This window comes from Mycteria americana, chromosome 2, assembly GCF_035582795.1.
Source record: "Mycteria americana isolate JAX WOST 10 ecotype Jacksonville Zoo and Gardens chromosome 2, USCA_MyAme_1.0, whole genome shotgun sequence".
NCBI classification, from domain to species: Eukaryota; Metazoa; Chordata; class Aves; order Ciconiiformes; family Ciconiidae; genus Mycteria; species Mycteria americana.
This window is the reverse complement of record NC_134366.1, coordinates 6230210-6250721: the sequence shown is the minus strand read 5'-3', so window position 1 is coordinate 6250721 and position 20512 is coordinate 6230210. Positions and strand designations below refer to the sequence as shown.

At 49.0% G+C, this 20512-nt stretch overlaps 2 protein-coding genes across 2 annotated transcripts; both read left to right on the top strand.

Moving 5' to 3' along the window:
- The first annotated feature begins 3533 nt into the window (after nt 1–3533).
- On the top strand, nt 3534–8461 carry LOC142405250 (uncharacterized). The gene is made up of 2 exons (XM_075492314.1): nt 3534–3823; nt 5219–8461. The coding sequence occupies exons 1-2, from the start codon at nt 3702–3704 to the stop codon at nt 8454–8456; spliced, it is 3360 nt and encodes a 1119-aa protein (XP_075348429.1). The 5' UTR covers nt 3534–3701; the 3' UTR covers nt 8457–8461.
- Nucleotides 8462–11826: 3365 nt separating this feature from the next.
- LOC142405251 (solute carrier family 22 member 13-like) lies at nt 11827–19209 on the top strand. The gene is given in 10 exon segments (XM_075492316.1): nt 11827–12216; nt 13427–13530; nt 14302–14456; nt 14574–14742; nt 15093–15213; nt 15833–15927; nt 16434–16648; nt 17791–17899; nt 18055–18267; nt 18397–19209. Coding segments are annotated over 10 exon segments (1641 nt in total). The 5' UTR covers nt 11827–11844; the 3' UTR covers nt 18485–19209.
- The last annotated feature ends 1303 nt before the right edge of the window (nt 19210–20512 follow it).

Below are 20512 nucleotides of genomic sequence, written 5' to 3'. Positions count from 1 at the left end.
GCTTTCTTATCCTTGATTGTTTCTCGTCTTAACTTGTTTCAGGATGCCCATAACACATGTTTGTTTCATTTCTTTTTAAGGACAACTGCAGAGCAGTTTTAGTAAGCTGCAAACAGGTTGCTTGGGCAATGAAAATAATTCCACAGGAACTCAAATAAACCCAAATATCCTGCACTGCCAGTGCTTTCTGGTTTTACAGGATTTCTAAATGTCTCAATGAGCTATTTATGAGGCTAAGATCATTTGAGATGTGTTTCTTTCATGGTATTTCCATCAGCCAGGAACTGAAATATCATGAGGGGACAGATGCTGCATTATTTCAGGACCATACATGGCTCCTTGAAGCACTGAAAGAGCTGGAGAAAAAACAAATGCAAAAATTTGAAACTCAAATACAAGCTGAAGGATCAGCTCATATTCTCAGACCTTGCAATAATAAACCAGCAGAGCACATACAAACTTTCAAATCCCAAATGAGTTGTCATAGTTTGTCTGTGATCTTTGGATACAAGACATGACATTGTTCACCATTCTTTGCCCTAGAGGGTTGCTACATTCTCACACAGTGCTAGGTAGATATTTTCAAGAGCAAAATGGCCACCTGGGCCAGTGGACAGAGGGCAGGTGGCCTGGTCTTAACTGTACCTCCTTGAGTGACCAAAGGACAAATTCAGCTACAGATCTGGTTCTCTTGCAGCAGTAGACATGAAATATGTCACATTTGAAGTGCTTACATCAAGTACTACCCTTCCCAGCTCCATTTCAGCCACCAGTCTCCCTGAGGGTACTCAGTCTTGGGTCGGAAAGCTTCGTGCTCACCATCTTCTCCACCTATCAATAACACAGGCATTTTCAGGCTGACCCCTCCTACTATAAAGATTTTAATTCACCTAGGAAAAAAAGGCAACAACTGATAAGCCATAAGCCAGCTGCAACTTTCAGCATGGCAGTAATCAGCAGTGTGCTAGAAAAGCCTTCCAGGAACACTCGCTAACTGCTTTTCACAGAACTCTTAAGATAATTTCCTTGCCCACAGTGCCATTCAATTGCTGCTAATCACCTCTCTATCTTCCAAACCATTAGGAAGGTTTATACCTGGGGCTGATAAAAATACCTCTGAAGAGCAAGAGTATTTGCCATGCATCAGACAGTGAGCACTTAAAATAAATCCCCTGGTGAAAGAGACCCACATCCCCTATAAAAGATTATCCCCCTTTGGAAACACACTCCAGGAGTACATATATTCATTCCCAGCTAAGAGTAGAGAGATCTTGCTTGTTTGCTAAACAGCTCTGCTTCCTTCCGTGGTCTTGATAAAGGAAAGCAACTTTTCTTATACAACAGAGACATGTCAACAGCTACTCTCTTCTCTGCCAGGACACACACCTTCATGCTGTATGAGAGCTCGTCACTGTCAGAGGAAATGCCTGCCAGAGTGCCTACATGTAACTGTGATCTGTACTGCCAAATACAGCAAAGTTGATCCATTGGCTGAGATTTATTATCGCCAGGACTGGCACTTTGCCCCATCACCACAGATGATGCTGCATTCATGCAGCTGCCCATCACCACTCACTGTTCTTTGCCAAATAGCTTGCTCATTTCCTCCAGTGAAATGACATCCACGCCAAAGGTGCAGAGCTTCAATTTCTCTTAGAGAGACCTGCTAACATGGCATCACTTTCCATCTGGTTTCCGCTACCATTTTCCACTTGAAGGATCTATCTTATCTTTGCACGAAAGCATATTTCTGCTTCACCTTCACCAGCGCTGCCCCCCCATTGGCATCAGCAAAGTTCTATAGTCACATTGGTGAAATTCATCTTGCCTGACTGATTTTGTCCAACTACATGGGCCTGGTTTAGGGTAGATGTATCACCTTCTAGATTCCCTTAACTGGACCTCCACTGAGTATACTGGGAGTTTAGACACCCATTACATACGTAGGCACTTACAGAACTATGGTTTCCTCTCTGTAGAGGACTGGAATAGCAGAGGCATGCTGAGATCACTGCAGACTGAAGGAAAGACAGGGGGTTTCTTTTGTATACATCCCTCTAGAGAGAGGGAAGAAAACTGAAGACATTAAACTCTTCTCCTTGAAAGTGTTGTCATAGAAAAACAAAGATGACTTGATCTCACTGGTATGTTCAGCCAAAATGAAGGTAATTAGAAAAAATTGGTCCCCCGGACTGTTGCAAATAAAAGACAGGGTTCTTGTTCCCTTGTCAACGCATCAAGCATTGGAACAGACTGCCCAGGGAAGTGGTTGAGTCGCCATCCCTGGAGGTATTTAAAGGACGTTTGGATGAGGTGCTTAGAGACATGGTGTAGTGGTGGTTTTGGCAGTGTTAGGTTTATGGTTGGACTCGATGATCTTAAAGGTCTTTTCCAACCTATATGATTCTGTGATTCTGTGATCTCTTGAGACACAGAAACACCTTTCATGTTTCATAGAATCATAGAACAGTTTGGGTTGGAAGAGACCTTAAAGATCATCTAGTTCCAACCCCCCTGCCATGGGCCCGGATACCTTCCACTGGACGAGGTTGCTCAAAGCCTCATCCTACCTGACCTTGAACATTTCCAGGGAGGGGACATCCACAGCTTCTCTAGGCAACCTGTTTCCTCTGGTCAAAGCTAAAATCTGGCCATCAGCCCGCTCCATGTAAGAGCAGAAAATAAACTTACCTTTTCTCTGAGCTGACAACCCTGCAAACCAGGGTGATCACATATTGAACAAAAAGCCGGAGGGATCAGAGAGCATCAGCAAAACTCTATCAAATCGAACTGTGACAAATTACCCCCAACAAAGAGGCAGAGATGCCCTCATGTGAGGGAGTGTCAGTACTCAGAGCACTGAGCTGGCCAGTCAGAGTTAGGCTGGGCTCAGCTGCGTTCCTTCTGGGGCTTTGGACAAACTTGACTTGCAGATGGACTCACCAGGTAAGCTGAGCCTCTGCTTCGCACCACAGTGAAAAGGAATGCACAGAGATATCCACATTGCCACCAGCATCCTCTGGATTACTTGACCATGCAGACAACCTGGAGCTATTTCTGCAGCTAGGCTGATGTCCAAGCTTCTTTATTCCCTTTCTCTCTCCACTAATGAAATATCTGGTGTTGGCAATGCTTTCCAGAGAGATTCCCTGGGCTCTTCACATAAAGTGGTGTTTGAGGAATCAGGTCATGGCATAAAATACAGTCCACAGAGTAAACATACTGGAGTAAATGACCAGGTTTATGGAGCTGTGGAAGCTTTAATGCTGAGATGTGCTGCCTTTTTAGGGTTTGGACTGTGTGGTCTGTGTGAGCAGCCATATGGTATCAGTGACTTCAGGAGCTGCCCAGCCAGAGTATTTGAGTCAGAGCCTCTGAACAATGTTTCTTACCTCAGTCAAGGCTTTTAAATGATTCAACTGAGTGAATTATTTGTTCTCGATAAAATTAATAATTTCTTTCATCCGGGCTCCAAGGGTGTCTTGTCTTTCTGTCTTGAATGAAAATTAATGCTGACTTATCCAAGATGACAAGTAAATTGAGTCAGGCAGGAATCTGAACTCTCACAACAGATCTGCAAAAGAACATCAACAAGAAAATCCAACACAGGCAGAAGATTCAGCAAATTAGCTTGCAGATGCATTTCCAAGTGGTCATGATTCCGAGTTATTTAACTTCAGTTTCTCCTTCTTCTTCAGCCCATGTTGAAAGAAGTGTGTGCCTCATGCCTGCAGCCTGTCTACTCCATGGAGCGTGTGGTTACTGACAAAGTCTGTGTGCACCGCTCCTGTTTCTGCTGCCAGGTCTGCGGGAGGAAGCTGAGGTGAGTGATAGGACCCAGGTGCATTTATTTCTAAGAGAGTCCAAGTAGTTTCCATAACAATAGTCTAAGGGTAATTCCAGCAGGGCAGGCTTTAGAAAATGAGAAAGGGCAGACAGTTTCTCTGATACAATCTGCCTCTCCATCACTAGAGTCTGAAGACTGCTCACCTCAAGCTTGTAGACACCTGTGGATCAGCAATCTGCAAGGTGGTGCAAAGGTGAGCTGAAAATACAAGAAATATTTACCATTGGGAATGCTGATATGGAATTTAATTGGAGGAGTCATTTGGGTGCCTCACATGTTCATGGAGTCAGGTAGGTTGGAAGGTACCCTGGAAGTCTCCACCTAGCCTCTTGCGGGTCCAAGGAGGGCAGGTAGCTCAGGAACATGTCCAGGAGAGGTGTGAATGGCTCCAAGGATGGAGATTCCACAGCCTTTCAGCTGGGGCCCCGCTTTCAAGATTTGACCACCAGTGAAAAGGGTTTTTTCTTATATCTCACCCCAATTTCCTGTGTTACACCTTGTTCCCATTGCCTCTCATCCTGTCACTGTCCACCTCCAAGAACACTCCAGCCCTATCTTCTCTATAACCTCCCATAAAATAGAAACACACAGCAATGAGTTCCTCCCTCTTAACCTTCTCCTTATAAGACCTAGCTCACCCAGCTCTCAGCCTCTCCTCAGATGACACATGTTGCAGGCCCCTGACCACCTTGGTGGCCCTTCACTGGACTCCTTCCAGTATGTCAATGGCTTTCTTGCACTGAGGAGCCCAAAACTAGACAAAGTACTCCACGCGTGGTCCTGCAAGTGCCAAATGCAGAGGAACAGTCACTTCTCTTGACCAGCTGGCTGGGCTCTTGCTAACGCAGCCTAGGATGTAGTTGGCTTCTCTGTCACAAGGGCACACTGCTGGCTTGTTTTCAGCTTGTCAGTCACCGAGACACTCCAGTCCTTTTCTACAAGGCTTCTTGCCATCCTCTTGGCCCCCCAGCTGTACAGACACTTTCTCCCATCATGCAGTTGTTGTATCATGGGAGCCCTGTCCAGTTTTACCCATATGGTCCATGCTGTGCATACAGGGGGAGAGATGAAGTGCTGGTATGAAGCCTGGCCCGTAAATGAGAAAGGGATTGCACATAACCTGGACTACAGCTCCCAGAGGTGTTGTAAAGAAATGTTTAATTTTTCACTTGTTTTGGTTTTTGAAAGAAAAATCAAACATATCCTCAGAAAACTGACACTACTTTTGAAAGGTTTCATTCTTCAGACCCCCTCCCTTCCCCAGCAGTTTCCACTGAAAAACAGTTTTGCTGAAAACCTGTCCATCAGTGCTACTGTTAATCCTTCCCTCCCACACAGCCACTAACAGCCATGCCAATGTGTGTTTTCCAGCTTGCAAAACTATGCTGCCCTCCATGGGGTGTTTTACTGCCAAGTCCACTACAAGCAGATGGCTGGAGCTAAAAGCAGAAGTGAGACAGAAAGGCTGGAGCACCGACTAGACAACCATCAGGTTCAGCGAGTGGCAATGGTAGGCAGAGGACCACAGCCCCAGGACTGGTATAACAGGGCCAAAAAGAAGACTGAAACAAGAGAGAAACCCACAGCTTTCAATGCACGGTGCAGCTTGCGGCTGGCTGAGCACAGGCAAGAGCTGAACAGCAGGTCTGTCCTCTTAGGGAACAAGCTCAGAACGATCTGGCCACCTTCAGAAAAAGCCTTGTTGGCTATAGATGGAAAAGCCGGAAAGGGAGCCTGTTCCTGGAAGAAGCCCGCACCGAGCCTGCAAACCTACCAGGCTGCGGGCAGCAGGGCAGGCAGGATGATGCTCAGGGGTCAGGAGGGAAAATTAGCGGCAGAGGCAGCAGTGGAGAAGGGAAGCTGCTTACCTGGTGTCACCTATACCAAGGAAAGAGAGCAAGCATGTTCCTGGCCCAAGACCAGAGCACAGACAGATGGTGAAAAGGCTGGGGATGGGGACGTGCCCGAAGGGAAGCGAGGGGGCAAGGTGTCCCAGCAAGTGGCTGCAATCCAGCAGGGCAAAGCCCAGTTGAAGAGAGGACCTGCCTCTTCCTCCTCCCCTTTAGTCCTGGAGCCTGTGAAATCCCTGCCTCGTGGCTCACTTCTTGCCCACCACACCACACGTCAAAGCACTAAACCCACCAGCTGGATGTACCTGGGGGGCACAAGGGGCTGCATCCTCTCTGCTGCAGAGCTTCCAGTGAAGGAAAACAAGGTCTGTGGGTCTCTAAGCACACCCAGCGAAGGAGGCACAATGCCTGCAATGACAGATGACAAGCCTGAACTGACCACAGCCACCCCAGCTCCTGCAGGAGACAAGCATCATCTTGGAGAGAGAATGAACAGCCCACAGCCCATCTGTGTACCAGGAGAGCCCGAAACCAGAAATGCCACAAGTATAGAGCTAAAATGTGGAGCTGAGGGTGTTGATCCTCCTGAAAATGAAGCTGAAGAAGCCCATTGCCTCTCTGGTGTGTCAAGGACCCCTCATGTATCTTCTGGCTCCCTGGAGCCAGGAGGGCTGAGACTATCACCTGAGATTGCTGAGCTGGTGAATGAGAAATCGAAGGCAAACACTGATGAGTTCCCTGGGAAACAGATGCCAGTAACTTTGGGGGAAAACATGCAGCTACCCAGCATAAGTCATTTGCCTGGAATTGAGAGCAAAGGGGCAGAATTTGAGAAGACAAAAGAAGTGAAACCAGTAAGTACATCAGGGTTTCTGGAAGAGCCCGGTCCTGTGCATACATCTTGGGAAAACAGAGGAGAAAAGAGCAGAGTCTCTTCACCTGGTTTGCCAGATAAGACAGATGAGCACAGTGTGTCCTGTCTACAAGAAAGAGAACCTCAGAGCACATATGGTCCACTGATAACTAACCCTCATGAAGATATTTTGAGACATGATATAAAATCACCTGTCAAGGATTTTCCAGTATCAGCAGACACACCTCTGAAAGCAACCTGTGGCACTTGGCCCTCACATGATGAAGTCAACAACTCCAAGTCAAAGGATCCCAGAGAAGTTCTTAGTGGAAACATTGTTCACATTTCTGAGCAACCAGCCAAGACATTAGACTCTTCCAAACCGAACATATCCTTGAACAAATCCGGAGGTCATCCAGTGGCTGAAGAAAAAATGGATCTGAAACTCCCAGGGGAAAGCACTGTGCATATGTCAAGGCCTGGTGCCCAGAGCAAAGACACCAGAAGCAGTCAAGCCTGCAGAGAGATGTTAGGTAAAGGTTTCAGGCTTGGGAAAAACCCCTTCACTACGCTTCTTGGTTCTGAAGACAAAGGCAGCACTACCAAGAAGGAAACAACAACCCAAAGGAAACCCACTAAGCCCCAGTCAGCCCTTGTCACTTTGTTTGGTTACTCCTCAGAGAAGAACAAGAGTCAACAAGAAAAACCTGCAAGATCCTCAGAACAAACAAATATTGACAACAGGCCAGAAAAGCCCCAGGGCCTCCTCAGCTCCTCAAGCCAGACAAAACAAAAGGCCTCCAAGAATGATCAGCTGCCACAGCCAGAAAAAATGGAGTTCTTCCCTAAACATATCCAGGAGAGCTCTGGAGGCTTCTTAGATTCTACTGAGGGCAAGGAGACAGATATCCTGTTGTTAGCTCCTGGCACAAGCATTTCATGCGATGATAAACATGAGAGAACTGAACTTGACATTCATGACCAACTGGCTTTAAATAGTCAGGTTCAGCAGCAATGGGACAGCTGTTGGCCCTCTCTCATGCCAGCACAGGAAAATCAGAAAGAAGCTGCAGTAACCTCGGAAGGTGGAACAAACCCTCTACATCCTCCTCCAGAGCTTATGCCTGCAGCTGATAACAGAAAAGATCTCATCAGGGAAGGAAATCATCATGATGCTCATCTACTAGAAATTCAGAACCTATTGAGTTTGGATGTCCAGGACACAGTGATAGAGGATGGGATATTTTTTTCACCAGGCAATTCAGAAAAGTTACCCAAGGAAGCTGAACTTCAGTTAGACAATGCGGATTTTCTGGAGGACAATAACTTGTTCTTTTCTGGAGGACAAGATTTTCCCAGCATAGCAAGTAAAACCCCAAATTCAGACTTGCAAAATTCAGAGGCAGAAACTCCACCTTGCTTTGATCAAAATCTTTCAGAATCGTGCCAGGAAATCCCAGCAGAAACAAATGCCCCACCAGTGCTGTGGGACACCTCCAGTCTCTCGCTTCTTGCTGGACAGGATGAGATTAATATTAGAGACCCAGAAGGGATTCAGAGCTGTGCACTGCTGCAGCAGTTGGATCCACAGCACCAGGCTCCAAAGGCTGCAGAAGATACATTTGGATTGGGTCTCAGTGCTGAAGGCTCAACAAACAAGCATCTCTCTACGCCGGAAGACAATTTTCCCCCAAAGTACATATTAACCAGCCATGCTTCTGAAACCTTTAATCAGGGTGTCTTTGATCCTTTCGATGTTGATTCAACCAAAATGGGCCAGGAGGCTCCTGAAAAAATGAACAGGAGAAGAAAAACATCAGGAGTTGAAGAAGATTACGGAAGTCTCTCTTCTGCAGACCTGAATGTGTTAAATGATGGCCTTTTAGACCAGGAGTTCTTTATATAGTTGAAAAAAAAGAAGATTAAAAAAAGCACCCATGCCTGCAGCACGAGTTAGTTGATAAGGGACAAAAATTGATTCATTAAATCAGTTTAGAAATCCCCCACTCCTCTGGCACGAGACAAATTCAGCTGTGCATAGGCCGATTTATTAATGGGTTAAGGAGCTAAATTTAAGGTATTTATCCTGGTCATAGTGGGTCAGTGCTCAGTTCCCAAAAAAGACCATTGCAAGAACTGGCATCACTGTGAGGAATCTCCAAGGAGAGACCAATGTTCTCTGCACCAAGGGGTCTTCTGCAGAGGGGATCTTCTGCACAATCTACTGCCGAGGTCCCTCAGAGGATGTCTACATGGCCACCGTCTGCATGGCAGAAGGGAGACAGACCTCCGAAGAGGTCCAACTAGCAAGCAGACATGAGCAACAAGCTAGTCAAGAACTAGAAACTCAAATAAGAAGAGAATGCCATTGTCAGGAAGGAACCGAATCCTTGGCCACAAGTGCACAAGTAAAATGCAATGGGCAAAGGCAAAGCTGAGGGGGGCAGGGTGAAGGTTTGTCTCCAAATTAGGTTTAGGTGTCTGCAATATTAGCATTTCAATGTAAACCAGATGCTTAAGCCCACATCAGAGTCAATGGAGAGTTAGTAAGCACAGTCTGGGAAGTGATTCAGCCCACCCTAAAAGAGACAACTGCATTCAGAAAGCTAACAGCTCTCTGGACTCTATTAACTATGTCGATCCATCTCCACTTACTACAGCGCGACCTTAGGTATCTATTTCACATACAACTACATTTAGACATCCACAGATGAATCCAACCCAAAACTTCATACACCTTTTCACCATATGGCTTGCCTACACTTAATAATAATGGTATCTCACTCCCCTCATTATATTTTTCCTTTAGTAGGCTGCAAAATTGCTTCACATAGGAGGTCGCCATCATTAGCCTCATCGTACGACGATAAGCAAAGATAAGTGAAATGACCTTGCCAAGGTCGCCCGGTCAGATGGGCAGCGGAGGAAAGGGAACCCAGGTCTTTTGAAATCTTGGGGCGTGGGGACATTGCTGCATCCGCTCTCGCTGTGTGATTGCACTCTGACCCTCCCTGACTGCCCTTTGCTGCCATAACATGAATGTTATAGGAGTTAACAGTTATACTAATGATAAACAAACTCACCAGAAACCTCAGAGGGTCAAAGCAAGAACACGTGTCTTATGAAAAGGATGGTGGAGCATATCACTTCACCTGATTTAATCAGCTGTCTGTAAAAAAAAAAAGGGATGAAGATGTTAAAATAATTAATTTTTAACATAAATAAATAAATAAATAAACAACACAACCTCCCTGCCTCACCAGTGCTGAAATAACCCTGGCTCTGTCAGATCTGCTGGAGGAATAAAGCTGCTTAATGACTGCATCTGCTGCAAAGCAGTGTATCAGTGCTCTGTGCAGGGAGACTGTTCAATCAACGTGAATCAGGGAAAAGAGAGATATCCTTGGAAGTTATATGACTCATTAGATGCTAAAGTCGGTCTCACCTTGGGATGGGGTAAGAGTCTTGGGACAGAGGTGCTGCCATCTCACAGCCCTGCCTGAAAGCTGGTCAAGCTATGTTTAGAAATGGAGAAATGAGACCTAAAGGCTTGCAGGGATCAAGCATCTTTCACTGAAGTAGTGGGAAGAGGGTAAGCCTGTTACCCGTGCCAAAGATGCTCTGAGAGGCTCTGCCCCAGGCCAAGTTGTCACCAGCACGACGTCCATAAACCTGACCTCTCCCTGCCAGCACTAAGAGGAAGAGGGAAAATGCAGGAGCACCGCAGCTGGTGGGTACAAATCCGTTCTGGCTATGATTCACCCCAATATACAGGTGTCCAAACAGGTCTCAAACCAGTCAATCCTGATGTTCAGAGCTGTGTAAGAGAAAAGCCAAGTCCCTGAATTAGTGCATCAATGCCCTAATGCCTGCACCAACCTTCCTCCCCAGGCAATGGCTTCTCTTTCTGAACTACTTTCTTGGATGCTCCCTCTCCCTTCCCCTGGTCCTTGACATTTGTACATGGATGTACAGGCTTTCCAGCTGTCCATCCCAGGTCTTCTCGGAGACCTGCTGATTTCTCATGCCCTCTGATAGAGGCTTTTCCATTTTCAAGAGGCTTTGCAAGCATTAGTAATCCACCTGGGCAAAACTGTCAGACAGAGAGGAATAAGCACAGAAACTCTAGCAGTGGGGCTCCAGGAAACACCCCAGTGTAGCGGATGATGTTTTAAGATCCTATCTTCTACCCCTCTTCCCACTTCCATAAGCATGCCAGTGCCATACCCACTCATGAATCACCAACCCAGACTTTTGTGATCCTTCAGTAACTTTTTGCTGGAGGCCCAGATGTACTATCTGGTTGAGAGTGAAGGGCAAGGAATTTGAGAGGAGACATGAAGTGAGCAGGTCAGTGTCTAGTGACCTGTCCTTATCAACTCTGGTGAAAGCAGCCAGGAGACCTTTGCCAAATTATACACCGAATTTCACACATTGAGAGCAATCCGGCTTTCCAGTTTCCAGGAATAAAGATACAAACCACTCAGGGAGTTTGTCCAGGAAGCAGCTTAGATGTGCAGAAGAAATCAGATCAATCCGCTTTTCAACTGACATCAGAACCTTGGGCAAAGCCAAGCTGGTGGTGGTTCTTATCCCCAAATCCTGTGTACTCTGTGTGTCTGTGTGCATAACGTGCTATGTTTTCCTTAAGGGTACTCTCTAAGCCAAATCTATTTTAGGATTCTGCCCAAGACACTGTAGTTTAGATCTAGTTTTATGACTAACCAGGGTTTCTACATGGGGCAAATGAAAACCGACAGCTTGGGACACAACAGTCAAGACCAGGTCTACTTGACTACAGCCATATTTCTTGGTCCAGAGGAGAAGTGCTTTTCTGCTTCTCTTTCCTAGTCTCCAGGATGGGGTATATATCCATTAAGCCATTAATGAGAACAGCAGATTTACTCTGCTTCACCATACTTAGGAAAATTAGCCCTCATTTGCAGAGTCACAACTTCATGTCTCGGACAAAAACCTTGCGCTGCAGCACAGTTGCCTTCAGGAGGCCTGGGGAAACACTCCGGGCTGGGACAAGACAAGCTGTCTCTGCACTGTCCCCAAGAGTGGGAATGCTCTGGCACCTTTGTTCTGGCCCCAAGAACTGGGAGGGAATGGCTGGTGACAAAGTACACCCTGGAGGACTGCAGTATATCATCATCATGGACGAATGTGCTGATAAAAGTGCTCAATTTATCACACCTGATTAGGGGTTTAGTGCTCATGTAGTTTAAACATTAATATTTGACTATTTAAGCAATATGCCCTAGTGCAGCCTGGCCATAGAGGTAGTCACCATGACTGAGTTTGGAGATTTTATAAGTGCTCTGGGGGAGTTTGGCCTGTATCAGAAATTGCTGGTACTGTTCCTCTCCCTCCCACTACTTCTTAATCCTTTCCAAATGATTGGCCAAGTGTTCATGGTTGTGGATGTGCCCCATCACTGCGACACCAGCTGGATCCGTGCCATCGGCCCCAACCTGACGGAGGAAGAGCAGCTGAACCTCACCCTGCCCCGGGACACGGACGGGGCGTACGAGCAGTGCTCCATGTACTCGCCGGTGGACTGGGACCTTGACTCCATCGTGGCATACGGCCTGAACTCCACGGAGAAGTGCAGCAGTGGCTGGGTGTACCCCTCAGCACAACCACCATCCCTGCTGACCGAGGTCTGTAGTCGCCTTTTGACGTGTCGGGGATGTGGAAGGGAAGGGAAGGGCATGTCCTGTCCTGTGGTTTGGTAAGCCAATGCCAGCTGTGGTGCAGTCAGGCTGAGATTTACAGCAGGCACTGGGGGACCTTGGCTCCATCACACAGATCACAGCTGTAATCCTTGGGAAGTTGTTGCAGGAAGACCATGATGTAGATGCCCAGGGGGGCCACAGGCAGAGATGGTGGGGGTGTGAGTCCAGCACATGCTCTGCCCACCATCCCTCCCCTTTCCATATCCAGGCCCTTGAACCCATGATGTATCTTGCCTGGAGGGACCTTTTGGGTCTCCCTGCCACAGTTTCCCTTATTCTTCAGCCTGGTTCTCCTAACATCACCTTCTCTGGGAAAGATATTTACCCTCCAAGGGCTTGTCATTGACATTTCTGTTGCCTCCAGAGACCTTCAGGGCTTCAACAAGACATCCCATGGGCCATGCAGTTGAGCAAAGGCTTGTCTGTCAGCATCCCCAACTTCTCTCTCTCTGGACCTCTGTTCCTCTCATTCCTCCCTTCCCTCATTCCTCCCTTCTTCCTCCTTCCCTCCCTTCCTCACTCCCAGCTCCAGCACTTTCTCGCAAGTACCTTCCTGAAACCAGCTGAAACCAGAGGAGAGAGTCCAGCCTTTGGCATGTGCAAAGGCTCCTTGGGGTCCCTGGAGCACTGTGTCCATTTCACAGCCAGCTTCTCTAGAGGCTCTTGAGCAGCTTCTGCATCCCTTCCCACTCCCACACCAGTCCTCCTTTACAAGAGAAAACACTGCTCCCCTGTCCTCCTCCTCCTTCCACCCTGTCCTGCCTTTGCAGCCAGAGAAGCAAGCTGCTAGGACTCTTATCCCAAGGGCCCACCTTAACCAAACTTGCCAAAGAGAAGGCTCCCTCGGGGATGCCTGGGCTGGAGGCGAGTCCTACAGGTCCCAGTGCTCAAGAGAGGGGCACCATGATGAAGAGGCAGGCTGAGCACCTCGTATGCCTGTCCCACCTCTGACTTGTGTCCTATGTGCACACCATGGAGGCTTGTGTCCTTGGGGGTGGGTTCTCTGCTCCCAGCGGTTGGAGCGAGAGCTTGGTCACCCAACTCCTGGGTCCACCATAGACCAGAAGGGCTGCCCACCATCAGAAAGCAGCTGGAGTCTGTCGAGAGCAAAAGCAGCTGTGTTTTCTTCCTCCAGTTTGACCTGGTGTGCGACAGGAAGAACCTGAACGACATTTCCCAGTCCATCTACATGCTGGGGCTTCTCTTAGGAGCCATGATCTTTGGGCCACTAAGTGACAGGTGAGGAAACACAGCCACCTTCCCAGAGTTATTGCCTAGCACCCAGAGACAGCCGAGCTGAGAGTTCAGGATGTCCATGCACTGAGCATGAAATACTCCCTCTGCAGGACTCTTGCAAGGGCATCTGGGGCCGCCTGACATGTCTGTAGATGTCTGAGGGTTGAAAATAAAGAAAGGCAGATCAGCCTTATCAGGGGCGTCCTTCAGGAATCACAGGTCTAGCCCCAACTGGTGTCTCAGCTACCCAAGGGTGTCTCCAGGAATCCCAGAACCCTACATTTGGGCACAGAGTTGGACCCAACTTCAGCTGTGTTAACCAGATCATGTGTCCCTCCTTCCTGTGGCTCTGCTCAGCTCATGGTGACCCAGACCAAGGTCCTCAGCTCCCTAGAGGACACTGCCACACAGGGGACATGGAGGGGAGAAGGGCACAGCATGTGTACAGGGTGCCTTACAGGGGAACCAGCACTGCAGTCCATTTCAGTCTGATCCTCATTGCTCTCAAGAGAGGGGACATGGGGATCCTTCTAGGGATGGTTCCTTTAGAAACATCTCCTTTTGCCCTTGCTAGCACCGCGATTGGTCAAAAGTGGAGATGCTGCTTTTCCTGCTGGTTCCTTCCTGGGGCGTATAGAGCAGCTTTGTTCACATGGGTGTCAAATCTACTCTGGTGTGAATGGTTCTCAAATCACTTTGTATTCCACCTGGGCTCTTCCCCATCCCCACGGGGTCTCTCCAGATACCAACTGTGTCTTCCCTCTTCCTCCTCAGGATCGGCCGTCGGCCAGTCTTTCTGATCTCCATCCTCCTCCAGGGCTTGTTTGGTGTAGCAATTGCCTTTGTGCCCCATTTTTATGTGTACATGGCCTTCAGGTGTGTCGTGGGGGCTTCGGTGTCAGGAATTCTGATTACTACCTTGGCCTTGGGTGAGTAGAATGCCCTTGCCCTGAGGCAGACAGATGTGGTCTCACAAGATGCAATAACAAAAGATAGTCCTGCCTGTTTTGAAAAAGGTGACCCTGAACCTTCATTCCTCTTTTCAGCTACAGAATGGGTTGGTGTCTCCTCCCGGCCAAAGGCAGTGCTTATTTCTCACTGCTGTTTCGCCATCGGACAGATGCTTTTGGCTGGCTTGAGTTACGGTATTCGCAACTGGAGGCTGCTGGAGATTGCAGGGTCTGCTCCAATATTTGCCCTTTTCTTCTACATCTGGTAAGCAGGAGCAGGGCAGAGCTTCTGGAAGACATGACAGCAGTGGGTGTGCGGGCTGGCAGCGAGGAGGCAGCGGCTCAGGAGCAGGCTGGCTCTTTCCTCTTATAGTGCAGATGCTGGAGGGGTTTCTGCAGAGCTCAGCACATCTTCCTGGGGCACTGGACCCCTGAGAGCAGCAGCTGCTTTGCTTCAGGTCTTCAAGCGTGGCCTTTGGGGCCTAAATGTAGGCTATTTAGACCCCCTCCATCACATGTAATGCCCGTTGCTTGCTGGACGTGGTTGCAGGGAGCTGGGCTGCTGCGAAACTCAGCAGGTCACAGCAGCATCTCCTGATTTCACCTCCTTGGCAGGGTGCTACCAGAATCGGCTCGGTGGCTGGTGACAAAAGGCAGAATAGAAGAAGCTAAGAAGGTCCTTCAGAAGGCAGCATCCCTCAACAAGCGCACCATCCCACCAGGACTCCTTGAGCAGGTACCTGTCACGGCATGCAGAACAGCTTGCTGTCTTCAGAGACTTTCCTCTGCGCTTGCGTTTGTAGCAGCCATTGCAGCTGAGCTCATCTGCTAAACAGCTTTCCCTGCCTGCTGGCGATCCTTTGGGAATGGACTGTGGGTGACTCCAGCGTCAGCTCTGTTGTGCAGAGACGCGGTCAGGGAAGAGCACAGCTTCTGCTCAGGCTCCGTCTGGGGCTTTCTGGAGTCCACCTTGGGATATGGAAAGGATTCAAATGCTTCCCTGCCTTTCCTTCAGCGAGGATTGCAGGAGTGTTGAGGATGAGCATGGGGCCTCTGTTTAGTCTGTGGTTTTCCATGTATAAATGCCCAAAGCGGGGGTTAACCCCTTGCCCACCCCTAAGTCCCTACACTGGAGAAATGTTCATGCTGAGGAACCTCTTAGTCACCAAAGTACTGCGCTGGGCAGCCAGAGCACAGGCACAGGAGCCCAGCCCCGCTGGGCTGCCTTCCCCCCCAGAGCAGTTTGGGGTCACAAGCCTGTCCCGCTGAGGCTCCCATTTGGCTGCAGCTGGAAAAGGAGCTAGCCAGGGGTTTCCTTTGCCTGGTTTGACTCTTTGGCCTTTTGCATTTTGAAGTTGAAGCCTGAGACACAGACCAAGTCTGGAAGCACTCTGGATCTCTTTCGGAAGAAGCATCTCCGGAAGGTGACTTTAATCATGTCGTGCGCCTGGTAAGACATTCTCTGGCCCTCTCTTTCTGAATTTCTAGGTGAATAAAAGAAGAGATTGAGGGGTGACAAGAACTGTAAATTCAATTTATTTGATTTTTGGGGTCATGTTTATGTCTGTGTGTTCATCTGCTATCTTTCTGTCTCCCCATACTGGACCAGATCTGCCTTGTCTCGGCATGGGGAGAAGCTGATTATTTAAGATGCTCTGGGTTTTGTGAGAAAGGCTGGAGTAATTCAGGCTTTTGGCAATCCCTGGGCCTTGGGCTAGTTTTGTGCCTCCCTAGAAGTTCTGGGTGCAGTCTAAAAGTTGCTGACCATATGGGGATCCATACTGCTGTATCTCATGTAACTACGCCCCACAGAATTGTCTAATGTTGATTAGAAGCAAAACAGATTGCTGGAAGTTTAAATAAGTTGTGTGTGGTCTTACCACCTTAATTTTTGAGGATAAACCCCTAGAAAACCCATCTGGTTACACATTCTATTCCACTTCACTTGAATTTCAGGTTTGCAGACAGCCTTGTGTACTACGGGCTGAGCCTTAGCGTGACCAGTTTTGGTCTGGACATCTACCTGACGCAGCTTGCCTTTGGGGCAGTGGAGTTACCAGCTCGATTTTGCTGCATTTTCCTGCTGCAGTGGTTCGGGAGGAAGAAAACCCAGGCCGTTCTCCTGCTGCTGTCTGGCCTGATGTGTCTCGTCATCACTGGCATCCCTGAAGGTGAACAACCTCTTCCCACCCTGAGAGCACAGCCGGGCAGAGCCCCAGCCAGCCCTATCCTGGTTCAGACCCGTCCTCCCAGCCCGGCGGGCTGCAGACCCACACTCGCTCCCAGGGGCTGAGCTCCCAGCGCGCTGGCTTCCTCTCTGCATGACTTTCTTCTCCTTCAGAGCTGTGCCTGGTCCTTCCACAGCTCCTGGCCCTCGGCAGGCAGCGTCCATTACACGCTACCACCTCAGAATCACAGAATCATATAGGTTGGAAAAGACCTTTAAGATCATCGAGTCCAACCATAAACCTAACACTGCCAAGCCCACCACTACACCATGTCCCTAAGCACCTCATCCAAACGTCCTTTAAATACCTCCAGGGATGGCGACTCAACCACTTCCCTGGGCAGCCTGTTCCAATGCTTGATAACCCTTTCAGTGAAGTAAAATTTCCTAATATACAGTCTAAACCTCCCCTGGCACAACTTGAGGCCATTTCCTCTCATCCTATCACTTGTTACCTGGGAGAAGAGGCCGACCCCCACCTCTCTACAACCTCCTTTCAGGCAGCTGTAGAGAGTGATAAGGTCTCCCCTCAGCCTCCTTTTCTCCAGGCTAAAAGGTGGTAACCTCCACCTACTATACACCACCACCTCCTCTCAGAAAGGTGTAGCAGAAGACGAGTTTTAAAAGCCACCGTGTCTCCCTTCTTCAGACGAACAGGAAAAGCAAACGCCCTCCCTTTAGCTGTTTCTGCCTACACATGGCCGCAGTCTGTACCCTCACCCCTGCTGCCGTGCTAGTGCTGTGAGTGAGGCTGAAGGAAAGAGAGGGGCTGCACGATGCCTTCAAGCTCATGGACGTGGTATTTCCAAGCGAGCACTCCCCAAAGACCTGCAGTGGCTCACTCCAGTTGCAGATTTAGGAAATGCCCAAGGCCTCAGGAGAAATCTGGGTCCTCTTTGCCAGTTGTCTAGAGGGTATTTTCCAGGAAAGAGTGCACTAGGAATGATTGCCAATGGGCTAGGTGGTAGATTTGCTTGGTAAATCCATTAGAAAAGGCTGTCCCAAGAAATCCTACTGCAGATACCTTTGGTCCCAACTGAATCTTCTCCACGGAGGTCACAGCGGTGGTCTCTCCTCTCCCCTCAGACCAGCCCGTGGCAACCACCGTCCTGGCCATCATCGGCAAGTTTACAGCCACGGCCTCCTTCTCCACCTCCTACATCTACTCCGCAGAGCTCTTTCCCACAGTCGTCAGGTGAGGTCTCCCCATGTATCGGGGCTTCCCTCCGCCATGTCTGGTGGCAGTGGTGGGGCAACAGACTGGTTGTCCCCATGGCCACACTCAATCCCAAGGCAACCCAGGGGATGCTGAGCCCCGCCCGCACCTCCCACTGCCCCTTGCTCCCCCAGGCAGACCGGCGTGGGGCTGTGCTCGATGTCGGCGCGGGTGGCGGGGATCATGGCCCCACTGATCCGCCTCCTGGGCCAGTATCACCAGGCCATCCCCATGGCCATCTTCGGGAGTGCCCCCGTGGTGGGGGGGCTGCTCTGTGTCCTGCTGCCCGAGACCCGCGGCACCGACCTGGTGGATGACACGGGGGCGGCCGCCCCCAGCTGAGGTGGGTACCTGGAGCTCTGAATTTAAGGTAAAAAGAATTCAAAGGTGCAAATTTAAGGCAAAGATAAATATGTCAGAAACCAGGATGGAAACAGTATCAGCTCTTCCTCTTTCCTTCTTGTCTTCAGCAGCAGGAGACTGGAAATTTTGTCCAAGAGAGACACCACAGAGGATGGAGTAGACTTGGAGAAGGATGTCTACAGATGTTTGGAGAGCAAGTGATGAATGGACAGGTGTATACTAAAGGTCTAGTCTGATCCAATCTTTCTTGAAGCAGACCAATGAGGCATTGCTGTCTGGAAACTGGTCTTTCAGATGATCAACAAAATATTTGCGGTCAGAGGGAGAGGAGATCTGTGTCACTCTGCGTTTGGAAAAGATGCACTTCAAACTGTTCCTGAAACCCAGTCTGTTATGCCTGGCTGCGCGAGTCCTCCCGACATGTTTCCCAGTCCTTTGCAAACTGGTACCCGTGGAACCACCCCTGTCGTGTTTTACAGCAATAAAGAATTGCCAGTAGAGTGGTAGTACTGGGCAAGCAAGCGCCGGGCTGTGTCCCTCCTGCACTAATCGCTTGGGTCGTCAGCCTTCTCGTCGGTCCAAGCCTCGACGTTTCATCAGGATGTCACTGAAACCCTGTCACACACGTATTTAGCTTTTATTTCTATGTGGTGTTGAATTTGAGTTTCTACATGAATAATATAAATTATACTCCGAGTTTGATAAGAGACACTTGTAATGCAATATGTGAATAATAAATGGTGTTGATTTTTTTTTTCCTTCCTACTGTTTCACAGTTGGCCTTTGGAACTGCTATTGGCTCTGGAGTGTTTTCTACACAGAAATTGTAAGCCTGTAATTTAACACACAGATGGAAACGTGTTTTGCTTCCATCAGCCACAAGCAATGCAGAAACAGAGTGTTAAAGCAGAACGACTGGGTTCAATTAGGACCTTTTTTTATTTCCAAGTCTTCCAATGAACAATCTATATTTGTTTTCTCCACTAGCAGCTGTGGAAGTTTCCTGAATTCTGTGGTGTACGCTGCAATTCAATGTCAGTTAAACTGAGTGGGCATCTGAACAGCTTTCCCCAGTCATGGTCAGCCTTTAACAGTGACCTTGGCTGGCTGCTGCCAGCTCAGCCACAACATTTTAGTGTCATCTAGTGTCACGCAAAAGAAAGAGAAGGGTGACCTCCTCTCCTGTGCTCCTTGTTTGCTAGCAGAGAATGTATTTGGCACCCTTTCATGAAGCTCTCTCCTCAAACTACAGCACAGGCTCGTGGTCGAAGAAGAAGGCTGGTCACTCAGGTTTGTAGCATCCTTTTCCTTCCAATTGCTTTGTGCTGTAGTAAATGGTGTTTTGAAGGCTGGGGTGCTCGGGTCAGACATGCCTGGAGTGATATTCATCTTGTGCTTTGGCTTTGGGGCACAAAATCTCCCCAGTGTCACATGGGACCTGGCCGTGGCTGGAGATGGGCAGAGCATTTGCAGAATCTGGGCTTTGGAACCGACTCATTGCACAGAGCAGCATTAATGCTGCTTCTCCTCACCTCCTCAGCCATTCCCCGCTGGGTTCCTTTCTGCAGGCTTTGCTCTGGTGATGGACCTGGGGCCTTCCCAACATGGGGTCAGGAGGAAGGAGAGGACAATGTCCTCTCGTCAAAGGGTAAGGTCCAGGACGCCTCTGCCCCACAGCCAGGAGTCAGGGTTGCAGTATAATTTGTTGGTGTCACTGGCACGGAGGATGGGCTGATTGTGTCAGTGGCCCCTGTGGGGCTCCTCTGGCAACAGGAGCTGCTTCACCCCATAGCTCCTCACCTCCCCTCACCTCGGGGAACAGGGCCAGGCCAGGCTCTGCTGCCCCTCCACACCTTAGATACCTCTGGCCCTGCCTGGCCAGCTTCCTTGGCAGTGGAGACATTCTGATACATGAACCTGGGTCTCCTCCAAAGGGGTAATGGAGGTCGAGAGGTTCTGACCTGGACACAGACAGGCATAAGTGAGGGTGTAAGCACAGGAGCAGGGCCTCGCTCCCATGTCTGATATAGGAGGGCCTGAATAAGGCTTGGACATTAATCAATATGCCTTAGCAAACCCTTCACAGTGTCCCTGGCATGTGCTCATCACTGCCACCTTCAGCACTTTCCCACAACTGGCTCTCCAGTCATGGCTTGGTAAGCCACTCTATTAAGGTCTTGCATCTGCTCTTCCCGGCTAAACATTGCTACCCCATTTTGTCCTCACCTT

Coding starts and splice junctions, on each gene's coding strand:
- LOC142405250 (XM_075492314.1), top strand. CDS start 3,702: ATGTTGAAAGAAGTGTGTGCCTCATGCCTGCAGCCTGTCTACTCCATG. Junction 3,824..5,218: donor GTCTGCGGGAGGAAGCTGAG/GTGAGTGATAGG, acceptor TGTGTTTTCCAG/CTTGCAAAACTATGCTGCCC.